The sequence below is a fragment of the Oryzias melastigma genome, linkage group LG17 (assembly GCF_002922805.2).
Source record: "Oryzias melastigma strain HK-1 linkage group LG17, ASM292280v2, whole genome shotgun sequence".
Lineage (NCBI taxonomy): Eukaryota > Metazoa > Chordata > Actinopteri > Beloniformes > Adrianichthyidae > Oryzias > Oryzias melastigma.
In genome coordinates, this window is record NC_050528.1 from 19,862,994 (window position 1) to 19,881,496 (window position 18,503).

Consider the following 18,503-nt stretch of genomic DNA (forward strand, 5'->3'; position numbering starts at 1 on the left):
GTACGTGGTTTTGACATGAAGCTATGTAGCTGCAACTCTTCAGTGTATCTGTTTTAACGAACTTTAGATTAAATTTGATAATGAAAGTTTATAAATTTGCAATGTTTGCTTTATTAAAAAAAATAAAAACTAATTCAACAATTTTTACCAAAACTGAAAGTTGACTTCAGAATGTAATTATTTTTAAAACCAACAATAATGTTATTTGTACATTTTTTTTTTATCAATAAAGGGTAATTAGGAGAAAAAAAGTGGTTTTTATTTGTTACATAATATCAAAACTTTTGCTACAGAAGGACTGAAATACAAAAATCATTGGAAAAAAAAACCCTTTTAGCCAGTCATTCTGCTAATTTCATGCTTCAATTTCAATTGGAAATTAAAAATCTTCTTCTAAATAATCTCTTCTAAAAATGAATCAAATATTACCTTTCATTGATTCTCAACCCTATTTTCTAAGCTAATATTCACAAGGGACACAGCTGAGAGCTTTGACTGCTGACATACACGTCTATCACAAGCATGTTGTCTGGAACCAAAGTCCAGACGCATTTCGTTAACTTCCCTTCTTAATGCACACCTACAATATACATTCAATGACATACACACGGCTACAATGTGCATTAGCTGCAACAATAAGCATTCAGATCATGTTCTCTTTAATGAGAGGTCGTCTGATCCATGAGGCTGGAGTTATCTTTGCGTGCTCTTCAGTAGGGCAGACTATCTCTCACCTCCATTTGGCACGGTGACACCAGCTGTCAGCGGCAGGGCCCGGAAAGTTGTCGGTATGAAAATAATCTGGGGTCTTGTCAGCAGCTGTTGACACTCCCCTTATCTCTCTTAACCTTTGAAGAGTCTTTTATTGCTGATTACGATGGCTGTAATGCACTTTTATTGCCATATACATTGGCAAAGTTTAGGTTAGAAGCTGTAAAAGATGTTAAAAACAGGCATATGTAGAAGACTAAATCTGTTAATGTTTTTTCAGCATTGTGGCATGTAAACATGTCTGTAACTGGGGAGGAGCAGGAGGTCTGGCTGCCCCTCGACAATGAGACAAAACATCCACACTGACCTTGACATCACAATGAGGCTTGACCGCCTCTATTGTGTGCCATCTTTACTGGCTTCCAAATGAATCTCAAGTATGTCACCTGTGGCAGGCCTCCATCTGTGTTCCCTCTCACTTGTCGCCTGGCTAATCTTGCAGACTAATGTTCTGTATTTAGACTAGACCCAATCAGTAATAACTGCACACGATATGTTGATGATGCCACCCAGGGACTGCACTTAAGCTCTGAAAGTAATTGCGGCCCATTCGTGACATAGCTTTTTAAAATATCTTGCCAGATAATTGGTGTTTCAGCAACAATACCAGCCATTTGCATTTATAGAATTCCTTGTTCTAATGGTGAAGCTATGAAGCTTCTTCTGCTGTGCAAACAGACCTTATTTAGCTGTTTTATTTCATATTTGACCTTTTTAATCCATTTACATTATTTTGGATTCAATAATTTCCAACAACAAAAAATAATACTTAATGTTTTATATTCATTTTAAATTACCATATTTTTTTTAGTTTGTACAGCCCAAATTTGGTTTATTTAAAATACATTCAAAATAAAATGTTCAAACTTCCTAATATCCTAATGTATTTTCTACTGGTCAGTAGGAGTCCACATTTTTGTCCACACGCCACACTTTTGCAAAAATAAAGGAAAAAAAATCCTAAATAAGAAAAAATAAAAAAGTTCCTACACTAAAGATATGGAATTCCAATCATGTTTGCAACAAATCTAAAAAAAGAGAAAAAAAAGCATATTAATGTGCATTATTATTAATGCGACCTAAATGTTATTGTTTTGATGCAAAAATTCTCCTTTGCATAAAGATACCCATGATTCTTCCCTGCACTGCACAGCTCCTAATATGGTATTCCCAGGGAACCCCAAGACTTTAACCTGCTGACTTCTATATTGCCCCTCATTAACCCCTCCTGTTATAAGCCCCCCAGCTCCATACAGACAATAGCATTCCTGACTGGGAAGCTTCCCTCCATATTTGGAAAGGGGGCTTTAAGTATAAAGAGAAGGTACAGAGAACCCCCTGACATGTTACCAGTTGATCTCAAGGTAAGATATGAGTAACATGACTTTTGAGCCTCTGGTCTTGCAGCCTTTGATATCACTGTCCAGTATTTCTTTTCTCAGGGCCTTCACACCTCAACCTTCTACACAAGACTTCCTCAGGTAAACATATTTTTAAAATGATCTCTTAACTGTAAAGCGATTTAGTTTCTAATAAGAGAAATACTGTTTTGCATTGTAGACACAGTGAAACATGGGGGATGCTGCCATGAAGGAGTTTGGGGCAGCAGCCCCATACTTGAGGAAGTCAGACAGGGAGCGTCTGGAGGCCCAGACCCGACCCTTTGACATGAAGAGGGAGTGTTTCGTTCCTGATCCCGATGAGGAATATGTGAAGGCATCTGTTGTCAGTCGTGAGGGGGACAAAGTCACTGCTCAGACTGCCAAAGGGAAGGTTGGTAAAATAAAAACCATATTAGCTTTATAGAGATTTCAGAACAGATACATAATTATATCTTATTTCAGACTGTCACAGTGAAGGAGTGTGATGTACACCCCCAAAATCCCCCAAAGTTTGATAAAATTGAAGACATGGCGATGTTCACCTTCCTGCATGAGCCAGCTGTGCTGTTTAACCTCAAAGAGCGTTATGCAGCATGGATGATCTACGTGAGTTAAGGCTTAAGAGGTTCCCAGGATAAAATAACATCCCCATTCAAGCAAAACTACTGCAGAAATCCTTACATTTCTTTCAGCTTTTAATGTTTATGTTCCCATAGACCTACTCTGGGCTGTTCTGTGTGACTGTCAACCCCTACAAGTGGCTGCCAGTCTACAACCAGGAGGTGGTTGTTGCCTACAGAGGAAAGAAGAGGAGTGAAGCTCCTCCTCACATCTTCTCCATCTCTGATAATGCATACCAGTATATGCTAACAGGTAATTCACTATCAAGATAATCTTTGTGTGCATCTTGGTGAAGAATAAAACTCACATTGTTCCTTTCTTTGATCCAATCTGCATCAGACAGAGAAAATCAGTCTATCCTCATCACGTGAGTTACACGTTAATTTTTTCATTTACTCTGTTTTTCATGCATGTGGTTTTAACATGTTCCTGTGGCAGCTTTCTAATGATGGAGGACATATATAAAGAAAATTGAGCTTAAAATTGCAATTCAGAGAATTTTTTCATCCAAGCTCAAAATTGTATGGCTGGATAGCTCCAGTCTTGTTTGCCTTTTTTGTTGCACAGCTAATGTTAGGTTGGGGAAGTGAGGAGATGTATGCTAGAGTGTAAACAGCTCAGTTATGGGTGGTGGGAAAGGGGGCAGGGTTGGTCTGTGCAAACAGTCCCGCCCAAATGAACTGATGCTGCTCTGCATAAACTATACCCTAGAAAACAAAGTTTTTTTGACTAAATCATAATAAAAGACCACCGGGAACACTTTTAAGGATGATCGGATTGGGACTTCAAAGATGTCTGTTGCTGGCTCAGATTGTTGATACGATAATGGATGTGAAATTGTACTAAAATGAATGGAGATTCCAGTTTGTAATTTTATGAAAGAAACCCAATTGTGTCCCCAGTGGAGAATCTGGTGCTGGAAAAACGGTCAACACCAAAAGAGTAATTCAATACTTTGCGAGTATTGCAGCTGGAGGAGGAAAAAAAGATGCAGGCACTGATAAAAAGGCAAGAATGATAAATATTCAAATCATTCACTTTTTTTCTGCATATTAAACACAAAAGACACTATTTTATCTTTTTTTATTTTTACCAGGGTACCTTGGAAGATCAAATTATCCAGTGTAACCCTGCTTTAGAAGCATTTGGGAATGCAAAGACCATCAGAAACGACAACTCATCCAGATTTGTAAGAACCTGTTTGTGACAGGAGACATCTTTGTGTTTGTTACTTTGACCAATGCTTTCTCTCTTCCTTTGGCAAACTTTTAAGGGGAAATTCATCCGCATCCACTTTGCTGCCAGTGGAAAGTTGGCTTCAGCAGACATTGAAACATGTTGGTAGAAGTCTCAACTTTTCCTCCTCTTTCCATTTTTTTTTGTTAATCCAGCTTTAGTGTTGATAATACAAACATCTTTTCAGATCTGCTGGAAAAGTCCCGTGTCACCTTTCAACTCAGAGCTGAGAGAGATTATCACATCTTCTACCAGATTCTGTCTCAGAAGAAACCAGAGCTGCTTGGTAAAAAGAAAAAAAAAACAGCTTGAAGAATTATTCTAAAATTAAGGAAATTCTTACATTTCTATGCCACATTTTAGAAATGCTGCTCATCACCAGCAACCCCTATGATTACGCCTTCATCTCCCAAGGAGAGACAACTGTGGCGTCAATTAATGATGCTGATGAACTGGTGGCAACTGATGTGAGTATGACTGAATAAAGTCCTCCAAAGGAAAGAACCTTTATGTTGTTAGTTTTATTCTTTATGTCATTTAAAAAGCTAAAATATGGCATTCATTGTGGCTTAGTATAATGTCTTAGAGAGTTCAAACCAACTTCTCAATTTTTGGGTCTTAGTCACTCCACACTGACTGAATACTGCATTACTATGGAAACTATCTATGACACTGAAGTTAAATCCCCCTTTTCATCCAGGAAGCCTTTGACGTGCTGGGTTTTACTCAAGATGAAAAAAATGGCATCTACAAACTGACCGGTGCTATTATGCATTTTGGTAACATGAAGTTCAAGAACAAGCAGCGTGAAGAGCAGGCAGAGGCAGACGGCACTGAAGGTGAGACAAGTTTCCAGTCACTCTGAAACCCAACAAACAAAACCCAAGAAGAGGTCAGCAAACAAAAAAAAGATGGTAGTTTTGGGAAAAGAGTGAAAGTGTTCTGTTTTTGAGTTTATTTCCTACTTGGGTTTGTGTTGATGGACACTAAAGCTAAGAGAAATCACTGAAATTAAAGAAATCAATGACTGAGCCTTATCATTAAATATTGATTATTGTAACAAGAATGTGAAAACAAAGGGTATGAACATTAAATAGGATGCAAAAAAAAAAATAAGAATCTAATCTTAAACTATTTTACTGAAGTCCATGAAATGGTGATATGTGTAGTTTTGTTATCATAGTCTGAATGAACCAGGAAGGATTTTCATATCTGTTTTACATTAAGTTTAGACCTGAAAAGTAAACTTTAAACTTAGAAAGAAAGGTTACAATTCAGCTGAAATAGTTTATTTTTCTCTGGTAGGGTATCGATGCAATGGAAATGCAATAAGAATACAATGCCATTGAAATCCAATGCCATAATTTTGTTATTTTTTTACTTCTTTGACTGGAATTCACTTGTAAAAATGTTTTTTTTGTCTATTGAGGTTATCCTACTTAATTTCTCTGCAGATGCTGACAAAGTAGCTTATCTGATGGGCCTGAACTCTGCTGACCTGATCAAAGGTCTCTGTCATCCCAGAGTCAAAGTAGGAAATGAGTGGGTCACCAAGGGACAGAATGTTCAGCAGGTAAGAAAAATTACAACCATGAAACTCCATGGAAGGTGAAGCAATTGGCAATGTATAACAAGATTCTATAATAGTTAAATAAAAAAAGTATTTCTTTGAAGGTGTACTATGCTGTTGGTGCACTGTCCAAGGCAGTGTACGAGAAGATGTTCTTGTGGATGGTGGTGAGGATTAACCACTCACTGGACACCAAGCAGCCCCGACAGTACTTCATAGGAGTGCTGGACATTGCTGGATTTGAGATTTTTGATGTAAGCATATATATTTTCCCCATGATTCTTGAATACAGCTTAGATGAAAACAGTTTTCCTGTTGTCATCTGTTCCTCAGTTCAACACCTTTGAGCAGCTGTGCATCAACTTCACTAATGAAAAACTGCAACAGTTTTTCAACCATCACATGTTTGTGCTGGAGCAAGAAGAGTACAAGAAAGAAGGAATTGAATGGACCTTCATTGATTTTGGTATGGATCTGCAGGCTTGCATAGATCTGATTGAAAAGGTGAGACATTTTACTGCAAAACTTCCTTTAAAAAAGGTAGGAATTTTGATGACTAAACCACACATTTCTGTCCCTTCAGCCCATGGGTATCATGTCCATCCTTGAAGAGGAGTGCATGTTTCCCAAAGCCAGTGATGCCACCTTCAAAGCCAAGCTTTATGACAACCACCTGGGAAAATCCAGCAACTTCCAAAAGCCTAGAAATCCCAAAGGAAAACCAGAGGCCCATTTTGCCCTGGTTCATTATGCAGGAACTGTTGATTATAACATCAACAACTGGCTGGTGAAAAACAAGGATCCTCTGAATGAGACGGTGGTTGGACTTTTTCAGAAGTCAACCTTGAAGCTTTTGTCCAATCTCTTTGCCAATTATGCAGGAGCTGACTCAGGTAGAAACAAACCTGCAGATGAGTTTGAACTACCAGCGGCAGGGTGTTGTCTGAGTTGGACTGTATTGATCCCTTCTCTCATACAACAGCAGAAACTGGAAAAAGTGGCAAGGGAGGAGGAAGCAAGAAGAAGGGCTCATCTTTTCAAACTGTTTCAGCATTGCATAGAGTGAGTAAGGAAACGTGTAAAGTTCCCACAAATTGGGTTTCGATTAACCATTCCTATGTATAACAAAATATTAACAGTTTGTTTGAGTCACATGGACCTGTAAGTGGAGGTTGACCATATGAGTGCTGCAGGTTTTTGGGTTGTCTGGGTCTCTGCACGATGTAGAGAGGAGCAGCCGTATCTTAAAGGCATGTTTGTCTCGCAGTTCCCTTGAGGCTTGTACAGCTGCCTCAAGGGATGTCATGAAAAGGTAACTTGATTATGTAGATTATGGTTTGGGTGCCCTCCACGTCTCTATTTGATGTTTTGAATGTACCCAACTCATTTTTTGATATGCTGGCTGTTCCCAGTAAATCCGGGGTCCCCAACCCTTGAAATGCGGTACCGGACATGGAACCAGTAACAGGTTAGGGTACTGATATACATCTCTAGGGTTGGGGACCCCTGATTAGCATATGCATTTTTTCCCTGTCTGTTGCCCGTTACCAAACGGCCCTCTGACTGGTACCAGTTTGCGGCCTGTAAGTTGGGGACTCCTGATTTAATGGGAAATGCCAGCACGTCAAAAAACAACAAGTTGGGGATACCCAAAACTTCAAAAGTGTCATGTAGGATGACATAACCATATGTCCATATGTTTTTTTTGTTTTTTTTTTGTCCATATGTAACGAGTTGGGAGTGAGAATGCATTGTGTAAAAGTATTGTGAAGTATTTGTAAGGCCAACAAGTTGCATGAACTTATATCATACAGGTGATACTATTGTACGGTGCTCTTATGACACATTCTAGTTATTAGTAAGGTGTGGGAACTGGTCCGTTACTGACCTCGTACAAATGCTGGATGCATGAGGTTGGCACATGACATGTAGGATATCCGTAGGATGCCCATACAAACACACATATCATGTGAACAGCACGAACAGGCTTCTTGTGCAGTCTTCAGGATTTTAGGGGGTAAAAAAAGGAAAAATGCATATGACACAGCTGTATCTTGATGACATCACTGTTACTTACCCTTTGCTTGTTGTATAAGTGTTTGTTATGACCTGTCACCAACAGCACAATCAAAGAAAAAGGTGTGTATGAGCATTTTGCTCTACGTGCTCTCCAAGCCGTCTATGACTTTGCTTTTTTGAGCGGGCAACCTGTGTGCCCCTTACAGGTTAGCCCTTTTTCACCTGCAGACAGCCCACATCCACCTGGGAGGTTGTGACAAAGGCTTAAGATTACAAAAATAGTGTCTTAAATTTTAAATTACAGAAATTCCTTCCGATGCTAAAAATTATTAATCTGATGATCAATCCCACAGGAGAACTTAAACAAGCTGATGACCAACCTGCGGTCCACCCACCCTCACTTTGTGCGCTGCATCATCCCCAATGAGACCAAGACTCCTGGGGCCATGGAGAACCCTCTGGTGATGCACCAGCTGCGCTGTAATGGCGTGCTGGAAGGCATCAGAATCTGCAGAAAGGGCTTCCCAAACAGGATCCTCTACGGGGATTTCAAGCAGAGGTTACTCAGTTCAATAATTATGGCTATGAAATTGGAAATGTATAATGCCGTGGTTTGATGGATCTTTGCTTTCACAGGTATCGCATCCTGAATCCAGCTGCCATCCCTGAGGGTCAGTTTATTGACAGCAGGAAAGGAGCGGAGAAACTTCTTGGGTCTCTAGAAATTGATCACAACCAGTACAAGTTTGGCCACACGAAGGTAAAAGAATAATAGTCAAACCTTTGTTCGATTGGTGAAGTGTTCATTTTTCAATTAGAAATTTGATATCCAGCACCCCCCACCCCCACCCCTTTCAACAGCACTGCAGAGTACAAATAGTATTGTACATAGAGTTTTTAAAAAAAATATATATATATATATATATATTTAATAGTGACAGCTTTAAAGAACTGGAGACTCAATCCTCCAAGGGCATTTCAAGATCAACATCCAATGACTGCAAATATATCTAAATGTATTTGTGGAGTGAAATTAGATCATACCATGCTTTGTTGCTTTAGTACTTGGCTTTTAAAATACTTTTTTAACATATCATGCATTTCATTTTAGTTTTTTAACCAATCTTTAAAGTATTACCTTTAAGACAATTGAGGAAAGCAGGATTGTTCATGAAAATTGGTAAAAACTTTGAAGCTTATGTACATTTGAACACTCCCTGTAAAGTAATACTTATGCAGCTAATGAAAATCTATATCCTATGAAGGTGTTCTTTAAGGCTGGTCTTCTTGGACAATTGGAGGAGATGAGAGATGATCGCCTGTCCCTCATCATCACAGGAATACAGGCTAGATCAAGAGGGCTGCTGGCAAGAGTAGAATTCCAGAAGATTGTTGAAAGAAGGTCAGAGTAAAATGATTTTAATTGATTTGTTGCACAAAACTACTCAATTTTTGTTGCACAAGGTTTGGTTATAGTGTCTATGTTTGCTTACTGATAGGGATGCTCTACTAGTGATCCAGTGGAACATTCGTGCCTTCATGGGGGTCAAGAATTGGCCCTGGATGAAGCTATACTTTAAGATCAAACCACTTCTAAGATCTGCAGAGGCAGAGAAGGAGATGGCCAACATGAAGGAAGAATTCCTGAAGCTCAAAGAGGCTTATGCAAAATCTGAAGCTCGTAGAAAGGAACTAGAAGAAAAAATGGTCTCCCTTCTCCAAGAGAAGAATGACCTGCAGCTCCAAGTTCATGCTGTAAGTCTAAAAACATCATATCTGCTATTCAAATGTAAGATCCTCATTAACAAGTAAAATAGCAAACATTATGAATCTATTTACCATTTAGGAGCAAGATAATCTTGCAGACGCAGAGGAGCGATGTGAGGGGCTGATCAAACACAAGATTCAGATGGAGGCAAAAATCAAGGAGCTGACTGAGAGACTGGAAGATGAGGAGGAGATCAATGCTGAACTGACAGCCAAGAAGAGGAAGCTGGAGGATGAGTGCTCCGAGCTAAAGAAGGACATTGATGACTTGGAGCTAACTCTTGCTAAAGTGGAGAAAGAAAAGCATGCCACTGAGAACAAGGTTCATCAAATGCTTCAAAAATGCAGGAACACAAACACAAATTTTGTGACTTCTACACGGACAAAGTATTTTTTAACTTGTGTCACAGGTGAAGAACTTAGTTGAGGAGATGGCTGCTTTGGATGAAATCATAGCCAAGCTCACCAAGGAGAAGAAAGCTTTACAAGAAGCTCATCAGCAAACGCTGGATGACCTGCAGAGTGAGGAAGACAAAGTCAACACTCTGACCAAGCTCAAGGCTAAGCTGGAGCAGCAAGTGGACGATGTAATGAAGATTTGTTAATTCCTTAATACTGTAGGTTACCCCCACATTTATGAACCGAGATAAGAGTTTAATAATTGTTGTAATGTTCAGCTTGAAGGTTCTCTGGAACAAGAGAAGAAAGTTAGGATGGATCTCGAGAGGGCAAAGAGGAAACTGGAGGGTGACTTGAAACTAACTCTGGAAAGTTTAATGGACCTGGAGAACGACAAACAACAACTTGAAGAACATCTAAAAAAGTAAACAATTTGCTCCCACCTCCGTATTTAGGAAACAATCTTCTGGTACAAGCCTTTGAGACACATACTTGATTTTGTCATCGTAGGAAGGACTTTGAGCTCAGTCAGCTCAACAATAAGATAGAAGACGAGCAGGCCATTTCCATTCAGCTTCAGAAGAAACTGAAGGAGCTTCAGGTAGTGAAAAAATATTTTGAATAATTCTAAAACAGACAAAAAAGTTACTAATAAAACACTTTCTCAGGCTCGCATTGAAGAACTTGAGGAAGAACTGGAGGCAGAGCGAGCTGCTCGGGCCAAAGTGGAGAAGCAGAGAGCAGACTTGGCTCGGGAGCTGGAGGAGATCAGTGAGAGGCTGGAAGAAGCTGGAGGAGCCACGGCTGCTCAGATCGAGATGAACAAGAAGAGGGAGGCCGAGTTCCAGAAACTCCGCAGAGACCTTGAAGAGGCCACTCTGCACCATGAATCCACAACTGCAACCCTTAGGAAGAAACAGGCAGACAGTGTGGCTGACCTGGGAGAGCAGATTGACAACCTGCAGAGAGTCAAGCAGAAACTGGAGAAGGAGAAGAGCGAGCTCAAACTGGAGCTGGATGATGTGGTTTCCAACATGGAACATGTTGTTAAGACAAAGGTTGGTCATTTATCTTCAATGTTCTGCGTTGATAGGGTTCATTATCTCTTTTTTAAAACAATAATTTATCAAGCTTATCTAATGTGGACTTTTTTTTCAGACTAATTTGGAGAAAACCTGCAGAACTTTGGAAGATCAAATGAACGAATACAAGAATAAGTTTGAGGAAGCTCAACGCTGCATCAATGACTTCAACATGCAAAAAGCAAAACTTCAGACAGAAAATGGTATAAACTATCTTACCAGCTGATTTCCAAAAATACTAATTAGATCAGTCTTGTCAGAAAATGGATATGCCCTTGAAAACAATTTTAAGGATATTAAAATCTCCAGAGTTTAAATAGTAACATTATGCATATATACAAATTCTAGGTGAACTCTCCAGACAGCTGGAGGATAAAGATTCCAAGGTATCCCAACTGACCAGAGGAAAAATGTCCTACACTCAACAAATTGAAGACCTGAAGAGGCAGCTGGAAGAAGAGAGCAAGGTGGATAACACAGAATCAACTAAACAGTAATTTCAGTGAATGGGTTAATAAGATTTGATTTGATCTTTTCTAGGCCAAGAACGCCTTAGCCCATGCTGTGCAGTCAGCTCGCCATGACTGCGACCTCCTCAGGGAGCAGTATGAGGAGGAGCAGGAGGCCAAGGCTGAGCTGCAGCGCAGCATGTCCAAAGCCAACTCTGAGGTGGCTCAGTGGAGAACAAAGTACGAAACCGACGCCATCCAGAGGACTGAGGAACTGGAAGAAGCCAAGTAAGCCTGAACATAAAATGTTTGAGTTGCAAATCCTAGCAGGAAGTTTCGTCTGGCAGATCAGCTTTTTGTTTGTGTTATGTTCCTACTACAATGTGAGACGAACAAAAAGTTTTTCCGTTGGATGGCAAAGCAGCCTGTATAGGAGCTGATTTTCATTTAGCTGCTGGACCGTTTAACGGTTTGCATGATGATTTCTGAAGGAAGAAGCTGGCTCAGCGTCTGCAGGAGGCTGAGGAGGCTGTTGAAGCAGTGAATGCTAAATGTTCCTCTCTGGAGAAGACCAAACACAGACTGCAGAATGAGATTGAAGATCTCATGGTGGATGTGGAGAGGTCAAATGCTGCTGCTGCTGTTCTGGACAAGAAACAGAGGAACTTTGACAAGGTCAGGTTCATGCTGTGTTTTTTGTTCACCAGCTGCATAAAAGTACACCTTGAATCTTTTATTAGAACAATAAATAATATTCAAAAAAATAAGAAAAACTTTTTAAAAATAACAAACAAGGAAAAAATTAACTGGAAAAAAAAGTTTTAATTTGAGTATCACACACAAGAATTAACTGACCAGATTTTTAAAATTGGTCTCCCAGTTTTTTATTTTAAAATATTGTTCCCTGTCTTTTCATTGCAGGTCTTGTCGGAGTGGAAGCAGAAGTATGAAGAGTCTCAATGTGAGCTGGAGAGCTCCCAGAAGGAGGCCCGGGCCCTAAGTACTGAGCTTTTCAAACTTAAAAACTCCTATGAAGAAGCTCTGGACCACCTGGAGACCATGAGGAGGGAGAACAAGAACCTTCAAGGTCAGATCTGCCAGCTTTAGTTACTGAATTGTTTTCCGGTATCTTTGGACAAGTTTAAAGAAACTAAACAATAAAGTTAGAGAACTGCTCTGCTTGATTCCCACAGAGGAAGTTTCTGACCTCACTGAGCAACTTGGTGAGAGTTCAAAGAACATCCATGAACTGGAGAAGCTGCGAAAACAACTGGATCAAGAGAAGAGTGAGATCCAGTCTGCTCTTGAGGAAGCTGAGGTACAGACCTCTGCAGACAAAAACGATGTTTCAAATTATATCCTTTTGCTAATACAAAAATGTTTGTGTTCCTTTTTCTGCTAGGCTTCTCTGGAACACGAGGAAGGTAAGATTTTAAGGGCCCAGCTGGAATTCAATCAAGTAAAAGCTGAAATTGAAAGGAAACTAGCTGAAAAAGATGAAGAGATGGAGCAGAGCAAGAGGAACATGCAGAGGACCATTGACACCCTGCAGAGCTCTCTTGAGGCCGAGTGTCGCAGCAGAAATGAAGCTCTTCGTATTAAGAAGAAGATGGAGGGCGACCTCAACGAGATGGAGATCCAGCTCAGCCAAGCCAACAGGCAGGCAGCTGAAGCCCAGAAACAGCTGAAGTCTGTTCATGCCCATCTGAAGGTATGCATGAGCAACATATAGAACTAACTTTATGAGGATTCTTTAGTTTTAAACTGCTTATAATATTTTGGAAATTTATTTTTTTAAAAGGATTGTCAGATTCAGCTGGATGAGTCTGTAAGAGCCAATGATGACCTGAAAGAGAACCTAGCCATCATTGAAAGACGCAACAACCTCCTTCAAGCTGAACTGGAGGAGCTCAGAGCTGCTCTGGAACAAACTGAGAGGAGCCGCAGACTGGCTGAGCAGGAGCTGCTGGACGTTACTGAGAGGGTGCAGCTGCTGCACTCACAGGTAAGAGCATTTTTCATAATATATTCTCACTTTCTTTCTCTTAGAAATCTAATTTCAAATCTTACAAATGCAAACTAGAACACCGGGCTAATAAACCAGAAGAAGAAGCTGGAGTCTGATACAGTCCAGCTTCAAGGAGAAGTGGAAGAGGCGGTGCAGGAGTGCAGAAACGCTGAAGAAAAGGCTAAAAAGGCCATCACTGATGCCGCCATGATGGCAGAAGAGCTGAAGAAAGAGCAGGACACCAGCGCTCACCTGGAGCGCATGAAGAAGAACATGGAACAAACCATCAAAGACCTGCAGCACCGTCTGGATGAAGCTGAGCAGATCGCCATGAAGGGAGGGAAGAAGCAGGTGCAGAAGCTGGAGGCCAGAGTGAGTACACGTTCCTCTTAAACTTCTGTCATTATCCACCATCAGCAGTGACTAGGGCGACTTTACATAAATGTATGCATCTTTGTGGTTGAGTTTTTAGTACGTTTTTGGTACTTTTAGGTGAGGGATCTTGAGAATGAAGTGGAAGTGGAGCAGAAGAAGAGCAGTGAGACCATCAAGGGAATCCGTAAATACGAGAGACGGATCAAGGAGCTCACATATCAGGTAATATGTGCAGAGCTACAAGCTTTGAGGATCCACTGTTACCCTTTTGAATATAACCACAAGGAATCTGAGATGTACTCTAACTCATACTTATCTTAATATTTAACTACAGACAAAAAATAAAGTGATTTTATATGCTTACTGGTTTGTGCAGACTGAGGAGGACCGTAAGAATACTGCCCGCTTGCAGGATCTGGTTGACAAACTGCAGCTGAAAGTTAAAGCCTACAAGAGAGCAGCTGAGGAAGCTGTAAGTGTGAGGTGGAAAAGTTAAAACAAATGGAGGCTTTTATTTCATCACATTCATTGCTTTTCAGATTTCATAAATGTTGCATAAGCGTTTTAGAATTTGTTTCTTAATGTTTTATTTGTTGGGCTTTTAAAGAGAATAGAAGTGAGAACCTTTTGTGGTTTCTGTATGTTTTAGGAAGAGCAGGCCAACACTCACCTGACTAAATTCCGCAAGCTGCAGCATGAGCTGGACGAGGCTGAAGAAAGAGCCGACATCGCCGAGTCTCAGGTCAACAAGATGCGGGCCAAAAGCCGCGATGTGGGGTCAAAGGTTAGAAGAAGCTCTACCAGAGATTAACGCTTCCACTGATGTGACATCGTTCTACACTGATGATAATAGTTCTTTTTCTCTCCACTTACATCTCTAGAATATTCCATAAAAAATGCTATAATTACTGTAATTTCATACATTACAATAAAAAAAGAAAGCAATGTATTACTCAAAAAATAAGAAATAATCAGACCAGTCTTGTGTGCAGATCATTTTTATTTGGTTATAAAGTTAGTTAATTTTAGCTTAAACGATTAAGATTTAAGTTTATTTCTATGTATTATGTGGGAAGAAGAAAGATCTGCTAGAAACAGGGGGGGGGGTGGTGGGGGGGCATGCAGGGCAGAACCAAGTTAGGAAAAGCTTTGGATGCAAAAACCTTTTATTGTAGATGTTATTGTTATTATGAAGTTGTTAGATATACAGAAACCTTATGAATATTATGTTGTAATGAAGTTCTTTGAATTCTATTAGTGACTTTATTGTTTTCATGTTTGTGATTACTTGTTAATTTTTTGATTTGGTAGTAAAATTGGGCATGCTAATTAAGTCACTGTGATGCTATACTTACCATTATTTGTGTCAGGAATGACTGAGGAATGGTGTTTTAGTTCATGAACAGTAATTGTTTTTTTATTTAAAAAGAGTCTACAGACTTAAGATTTTCATTCTTCACAATTTAGAATGGCTTTCTTTTTCATTAAAAATGATTGCTGAAAGAGATGCTTGTTTGATTAAAAAAAAATCATATATTTATTGGTAATTTAATGCCATGACAAATGTCTAGAAAAATAATAGTGTGTAACACTTGTTAAGTTTTCTGACACTAATCCACCTTTCATTCTCTACTCTATCTTTTCTCATCACAGAAAGGGCTAGATGAGTGAAACTCACTGACAGCCACCTAGGACCCGTGGGTTCTTCTGTGTTGTGGTCATCTTTGTTTGCATAGTAACTGTAGAATAAAGCAAAATGCATGTAAATCAACTTAAAGTCTCTTCATTTATTGTGATTATTGTAAGAATAACATCAGACTGAAAGCATACCACCCTACAAAATAACTTTTATCTGGTCTGCATTTAACTCATTGAAGGTAACAAACACGTAAAAGGTATTAAAAAAACAAAAAATACAGAAATTTTTGCATTAATATTAATGTTCACCACATATACGCAGGAAGCTTTACAATTCATTTGCTGTAGTGGCGTCATGAAAAATACCAGCTAGGGTTTGATACTAGAGTGCCACCTTGTGGCATTTACTACACAGCTCCCTCTTGTTGATTATTCTTGTGTAAACCTGAAGGTCATCATGGAAACATGCCCGGGAAGTGACATATTTGTTAGTAATACTGCATGATTCTGAAGTAATTTATCGACTATATAATAAGGAAGAAATGCATTTTAACAAAAAGATGTCACACACAGTTAGACCTAAAGTATATATAGTCTATAAAGATTTTATTAAATAAAAAACTTCAACATTTATCGCATGCACATAATTCTTTTTATTTTCCTTAAATAAAACAGGAGGCAATTTAATGACCAAACGTTTGACTGTTTTCATGATTTCTCCTGTAAATGAAATACTAAAAATAAAGCTTTTGAAGCTCTTTAAAGCCACACCTACCACTTGTGTTTTGCTTATTAGAAACAATGTATTTATAGAGACAATTTTCATGCAGTTGATTAAGAAACATCCAATAAACTCTTTCTTTTTTTTAAATAAATGCAAATTTTCAATAAATACTTTGATGAATTCAGTTCCAAACTTGTTATAAGGCAAACAAGCTGTAAAGTAGGAAAAAACTGTGAACTTTGTTAAATTCCTTTAAGATTAGATTTAAATAAACAATCTAATAGTCATATTAGATTATTAGTTACAATTTATTATAACTTATTAAGTGGTAGCTTAATGATATGAAATTATAAAGAAATTGTCAAATCAATTTAAAGATTAATCATAATTTTCTAGCAAAACAAATAAATGTTTAAATATGTTGATGTATTTGCTGTCATGTCAACATTTCATTTTTGCCCCAAACGTTAAATGAATAAATTATCAATAATAAAAAATATTTTTAAGGTAATTTATTTAAACTAGAATTGAATGAATTTAAATATTTAGTTGTTGTCAACAACAATGCAAACACACAAAAAAGATGCAATGAAATCAGTTTTACAAAACACTTTAATTGAAGACAGTTTTACTCATTTAATAAGTAAATCATAGCAGTTTTTTTTTTAGCAAAAACACAGCAACTAATTTAAAGACAAAATGTAAAGTTGATTAGCATGAAATACTTTTTTTAAAGTAACATTTAACATTATTTTTCCTTTAAAAAAAGCTATAGAATAGCTAAGGAATTAAATAGAGAAAAAACTATTGAGAGCAAATCTTACCCTTCTTGATGAAACAGCCGAGCAGACGGCAGACGGACATGTTCATGCTGCTGCTGAAGGAGTGAAGAGCAGGATGGATAAAGCCCACAGACAGTCTGACCTTGATCTCACATGACTCTGGCCTTCAAAGACCTCTAGTATCAACAGAAAGATCAGAAAAGATTAAACATTAACTTGTGTTATTCTTTATTATCCATGCTTACACTAACAGAACTAACAAAGCTTTTGGATTTCTCGCATACGCATGCTGTTATCTTTGTCTTACTGACTGTTGTATTAACAACCAGCTGCATATTAAGTGGGTGGATTTTGTCACTACAGAGCTGTTGTTTTATCCATGGAGAAAAATTAAAAGTTAACATTTATATGAACTGAAAGAATTCCAGTTAGATCAGCTCAAACAAACAAGACAGTAAAGGTCATTCTCAAACGTAGATCTGGTTTCTGAAGTCAGCAAGAGAAAACATAAAAATGCCACAAATCACAGAGCCCCATTAAACTGAAAAGCCAGTGAAGCAGAGCAAAAGGTGGGGTTGACTTAGGACAAAAGTCAAATACGTAAGACCATCAGGGTTATGGCATCAAGCCACGTTTCTGCAGAAGCAGTGCTTCCAGTGCTGCTGCACCTGCTTCCTCCCTTCCATCATGACAGAGAGGATCACAGTTCAACTTTAGTGCTACCGTGAAAGACAGCCCATCAAACTTGGAGAGGAAAAAATCCAAAGAAGAATTTCACAGGGTTATCTTTATCCTCAAGGCCAAAGGAGAGGGAACAATGCATGACGACACTATGAGACAAAGGGTGTGGAAGCTGCTCTGCAACAGCAGCATTGAGTGATGAGTTAAGATCGCTGACCTTAGATGGCTGTGCAGAACAGCTGCAGCTCGTTTTGTGTGAGCAGTGACTCCAGGAACACGTCTCGGTCCTCTACACATGACCACTTCAATGACGTTTAATTTCTTCATGGAAGTACAAACCACAAGACAAGAACTGCTCTTGAGTCAGAATCTTCAGGGAATCAATCTGTCAAACTCTTGTCCATTGATCTGACCTGTCCGTCATTGTTCTGGTTAAAGGTTTATGTCAGATTTGAATAGAAAGAAAATAAAAACTGAATCTCTTATTTCATGTTATTCAAAAACATTTAATCTACACTTTTTAATTTGTTTAAAAATTTTAGGCACAAAAAACGTTATGCATTTATTATGTTTATAAAAAAATATTATGTATTTTAGTTTAAAAAAAGATGGATGATAATGGAGGACAAAGTGAAAAGAAAAAAACAATAAGACATGCGTACTATTTTAAAACCAATTTATTTTGCCCTAAATAAATTACATGAACCAACAAGATATGTTTAATATTAGATAAATAAAGTCACTCCATACCAATCACATCCCTGATCCCCACCTCTTGCCCTCCCCTTCATGTATTGTCCTAGACTTGTTTGTCACAAGGTTACAGCAACAAATAGCAGCAGCACATCCTGCCCAATAAGGACAAAGCTTTTTAAATAAGCAATCTTTCTCCAAAAATGTCATTCCATATTTGGTGGTCAAACAAGCCTTATTAAAGGAGGAAGAGCAGCAATCAGGTGTCGGCTCATCACTTCTCCTGTTTTAGAGTTAAAGTCAAAG

General features: G+C 38.6%; 1 protein-coding gene and 1 long non-coding RNA gene across 11 annotated transcripts in view; one reads left to right on the forward strand and one right to left on the reverse strand.

Moving 5' to 3' along the window:
• Positions 1 to 2,203: 2,203 nt before the first annotated feature.
• LOC112147111 (myosin-7) lies at positions 2,204 to 15,450 on the forward strand. The gene is made up of 38 exons (XM_036216389.1): positions 2,204 to 2,252; positions 2,332 to 2,544; positions 2,616 to 2,759; positions 2,870 to 3,026; positions 3,114 to 3,141; positions 3,677 to 3,782; positions 3,871 to 3,963; positions 4,048 to 4,111; positions 4,198 to 4,296; positions 4,374 to 4,477; positions 4,711 to 4,849; positions 5,465 to 5,583; positions 5,685 to 5,834; positions 5,914 to 6,084; positions 6,164 to 6,473; positions 6,563 to 6,642; positions 7,953 to 8,158; positions 8,236 to 8,359; positions 8,865 to 9,001; positions 9,099 to 9,354; positions 9,446 to 9,688; positions 9,777 to 9,953; positions 10,044 to 10,189; positions 10,276 to 10,366; positions 10,434 to 10,823; positions 10,924 to 11,050; positions 11,196 to 11,314; positions 11,388 to 11,584; positions 11,788 to 11,971; positions 12,218 to 12,383; positions 12,490 to 12,614; positions 12,699 to 13,007; positions 13,098 to 13,301; positions 13,380 to 13,676; positions 13,797 to 13,901; positions 14,056 to 14,151; positions 14,329 to 14,463; positions 15,333 to 15,450. The coding sequence occupies exons 2-38, from the start codon at positions 2,344 to 2,346 to the stop codon at positions 15,348 to 15,350; spliced, it is 5,817 nt and encodes a 1,938-aa protein (XP_036072282.1). The 5' UTR covers positions 2,204 to 2,252; positions 2,332 to 2,343; the 3' UTR covers positions 15,351 to 15,450.
• The window catches only part of LOC112147115, a 39,405-nt gene continuing 35,589 nt past the window's right edge, over positions 14,688 to 18,503 (reverse strand). For all 10 annotated transcript variants that reach the window (XR_002919400.2, XR_004949504.1, XR_004949503.1 and 7 more), the window contains 2 exons: positions 16,866 to 16,999; positions 14,688 to 15,418 (listed from right to left, as the gene is read on the reverse strand). This is a non-coding gene — a long non-coding RNA (uncharacterized LOC112147115). The remainder of the gene's footprint in view (positions 15,419 to 16,865; positions 17,000 to 18,503) is intronic.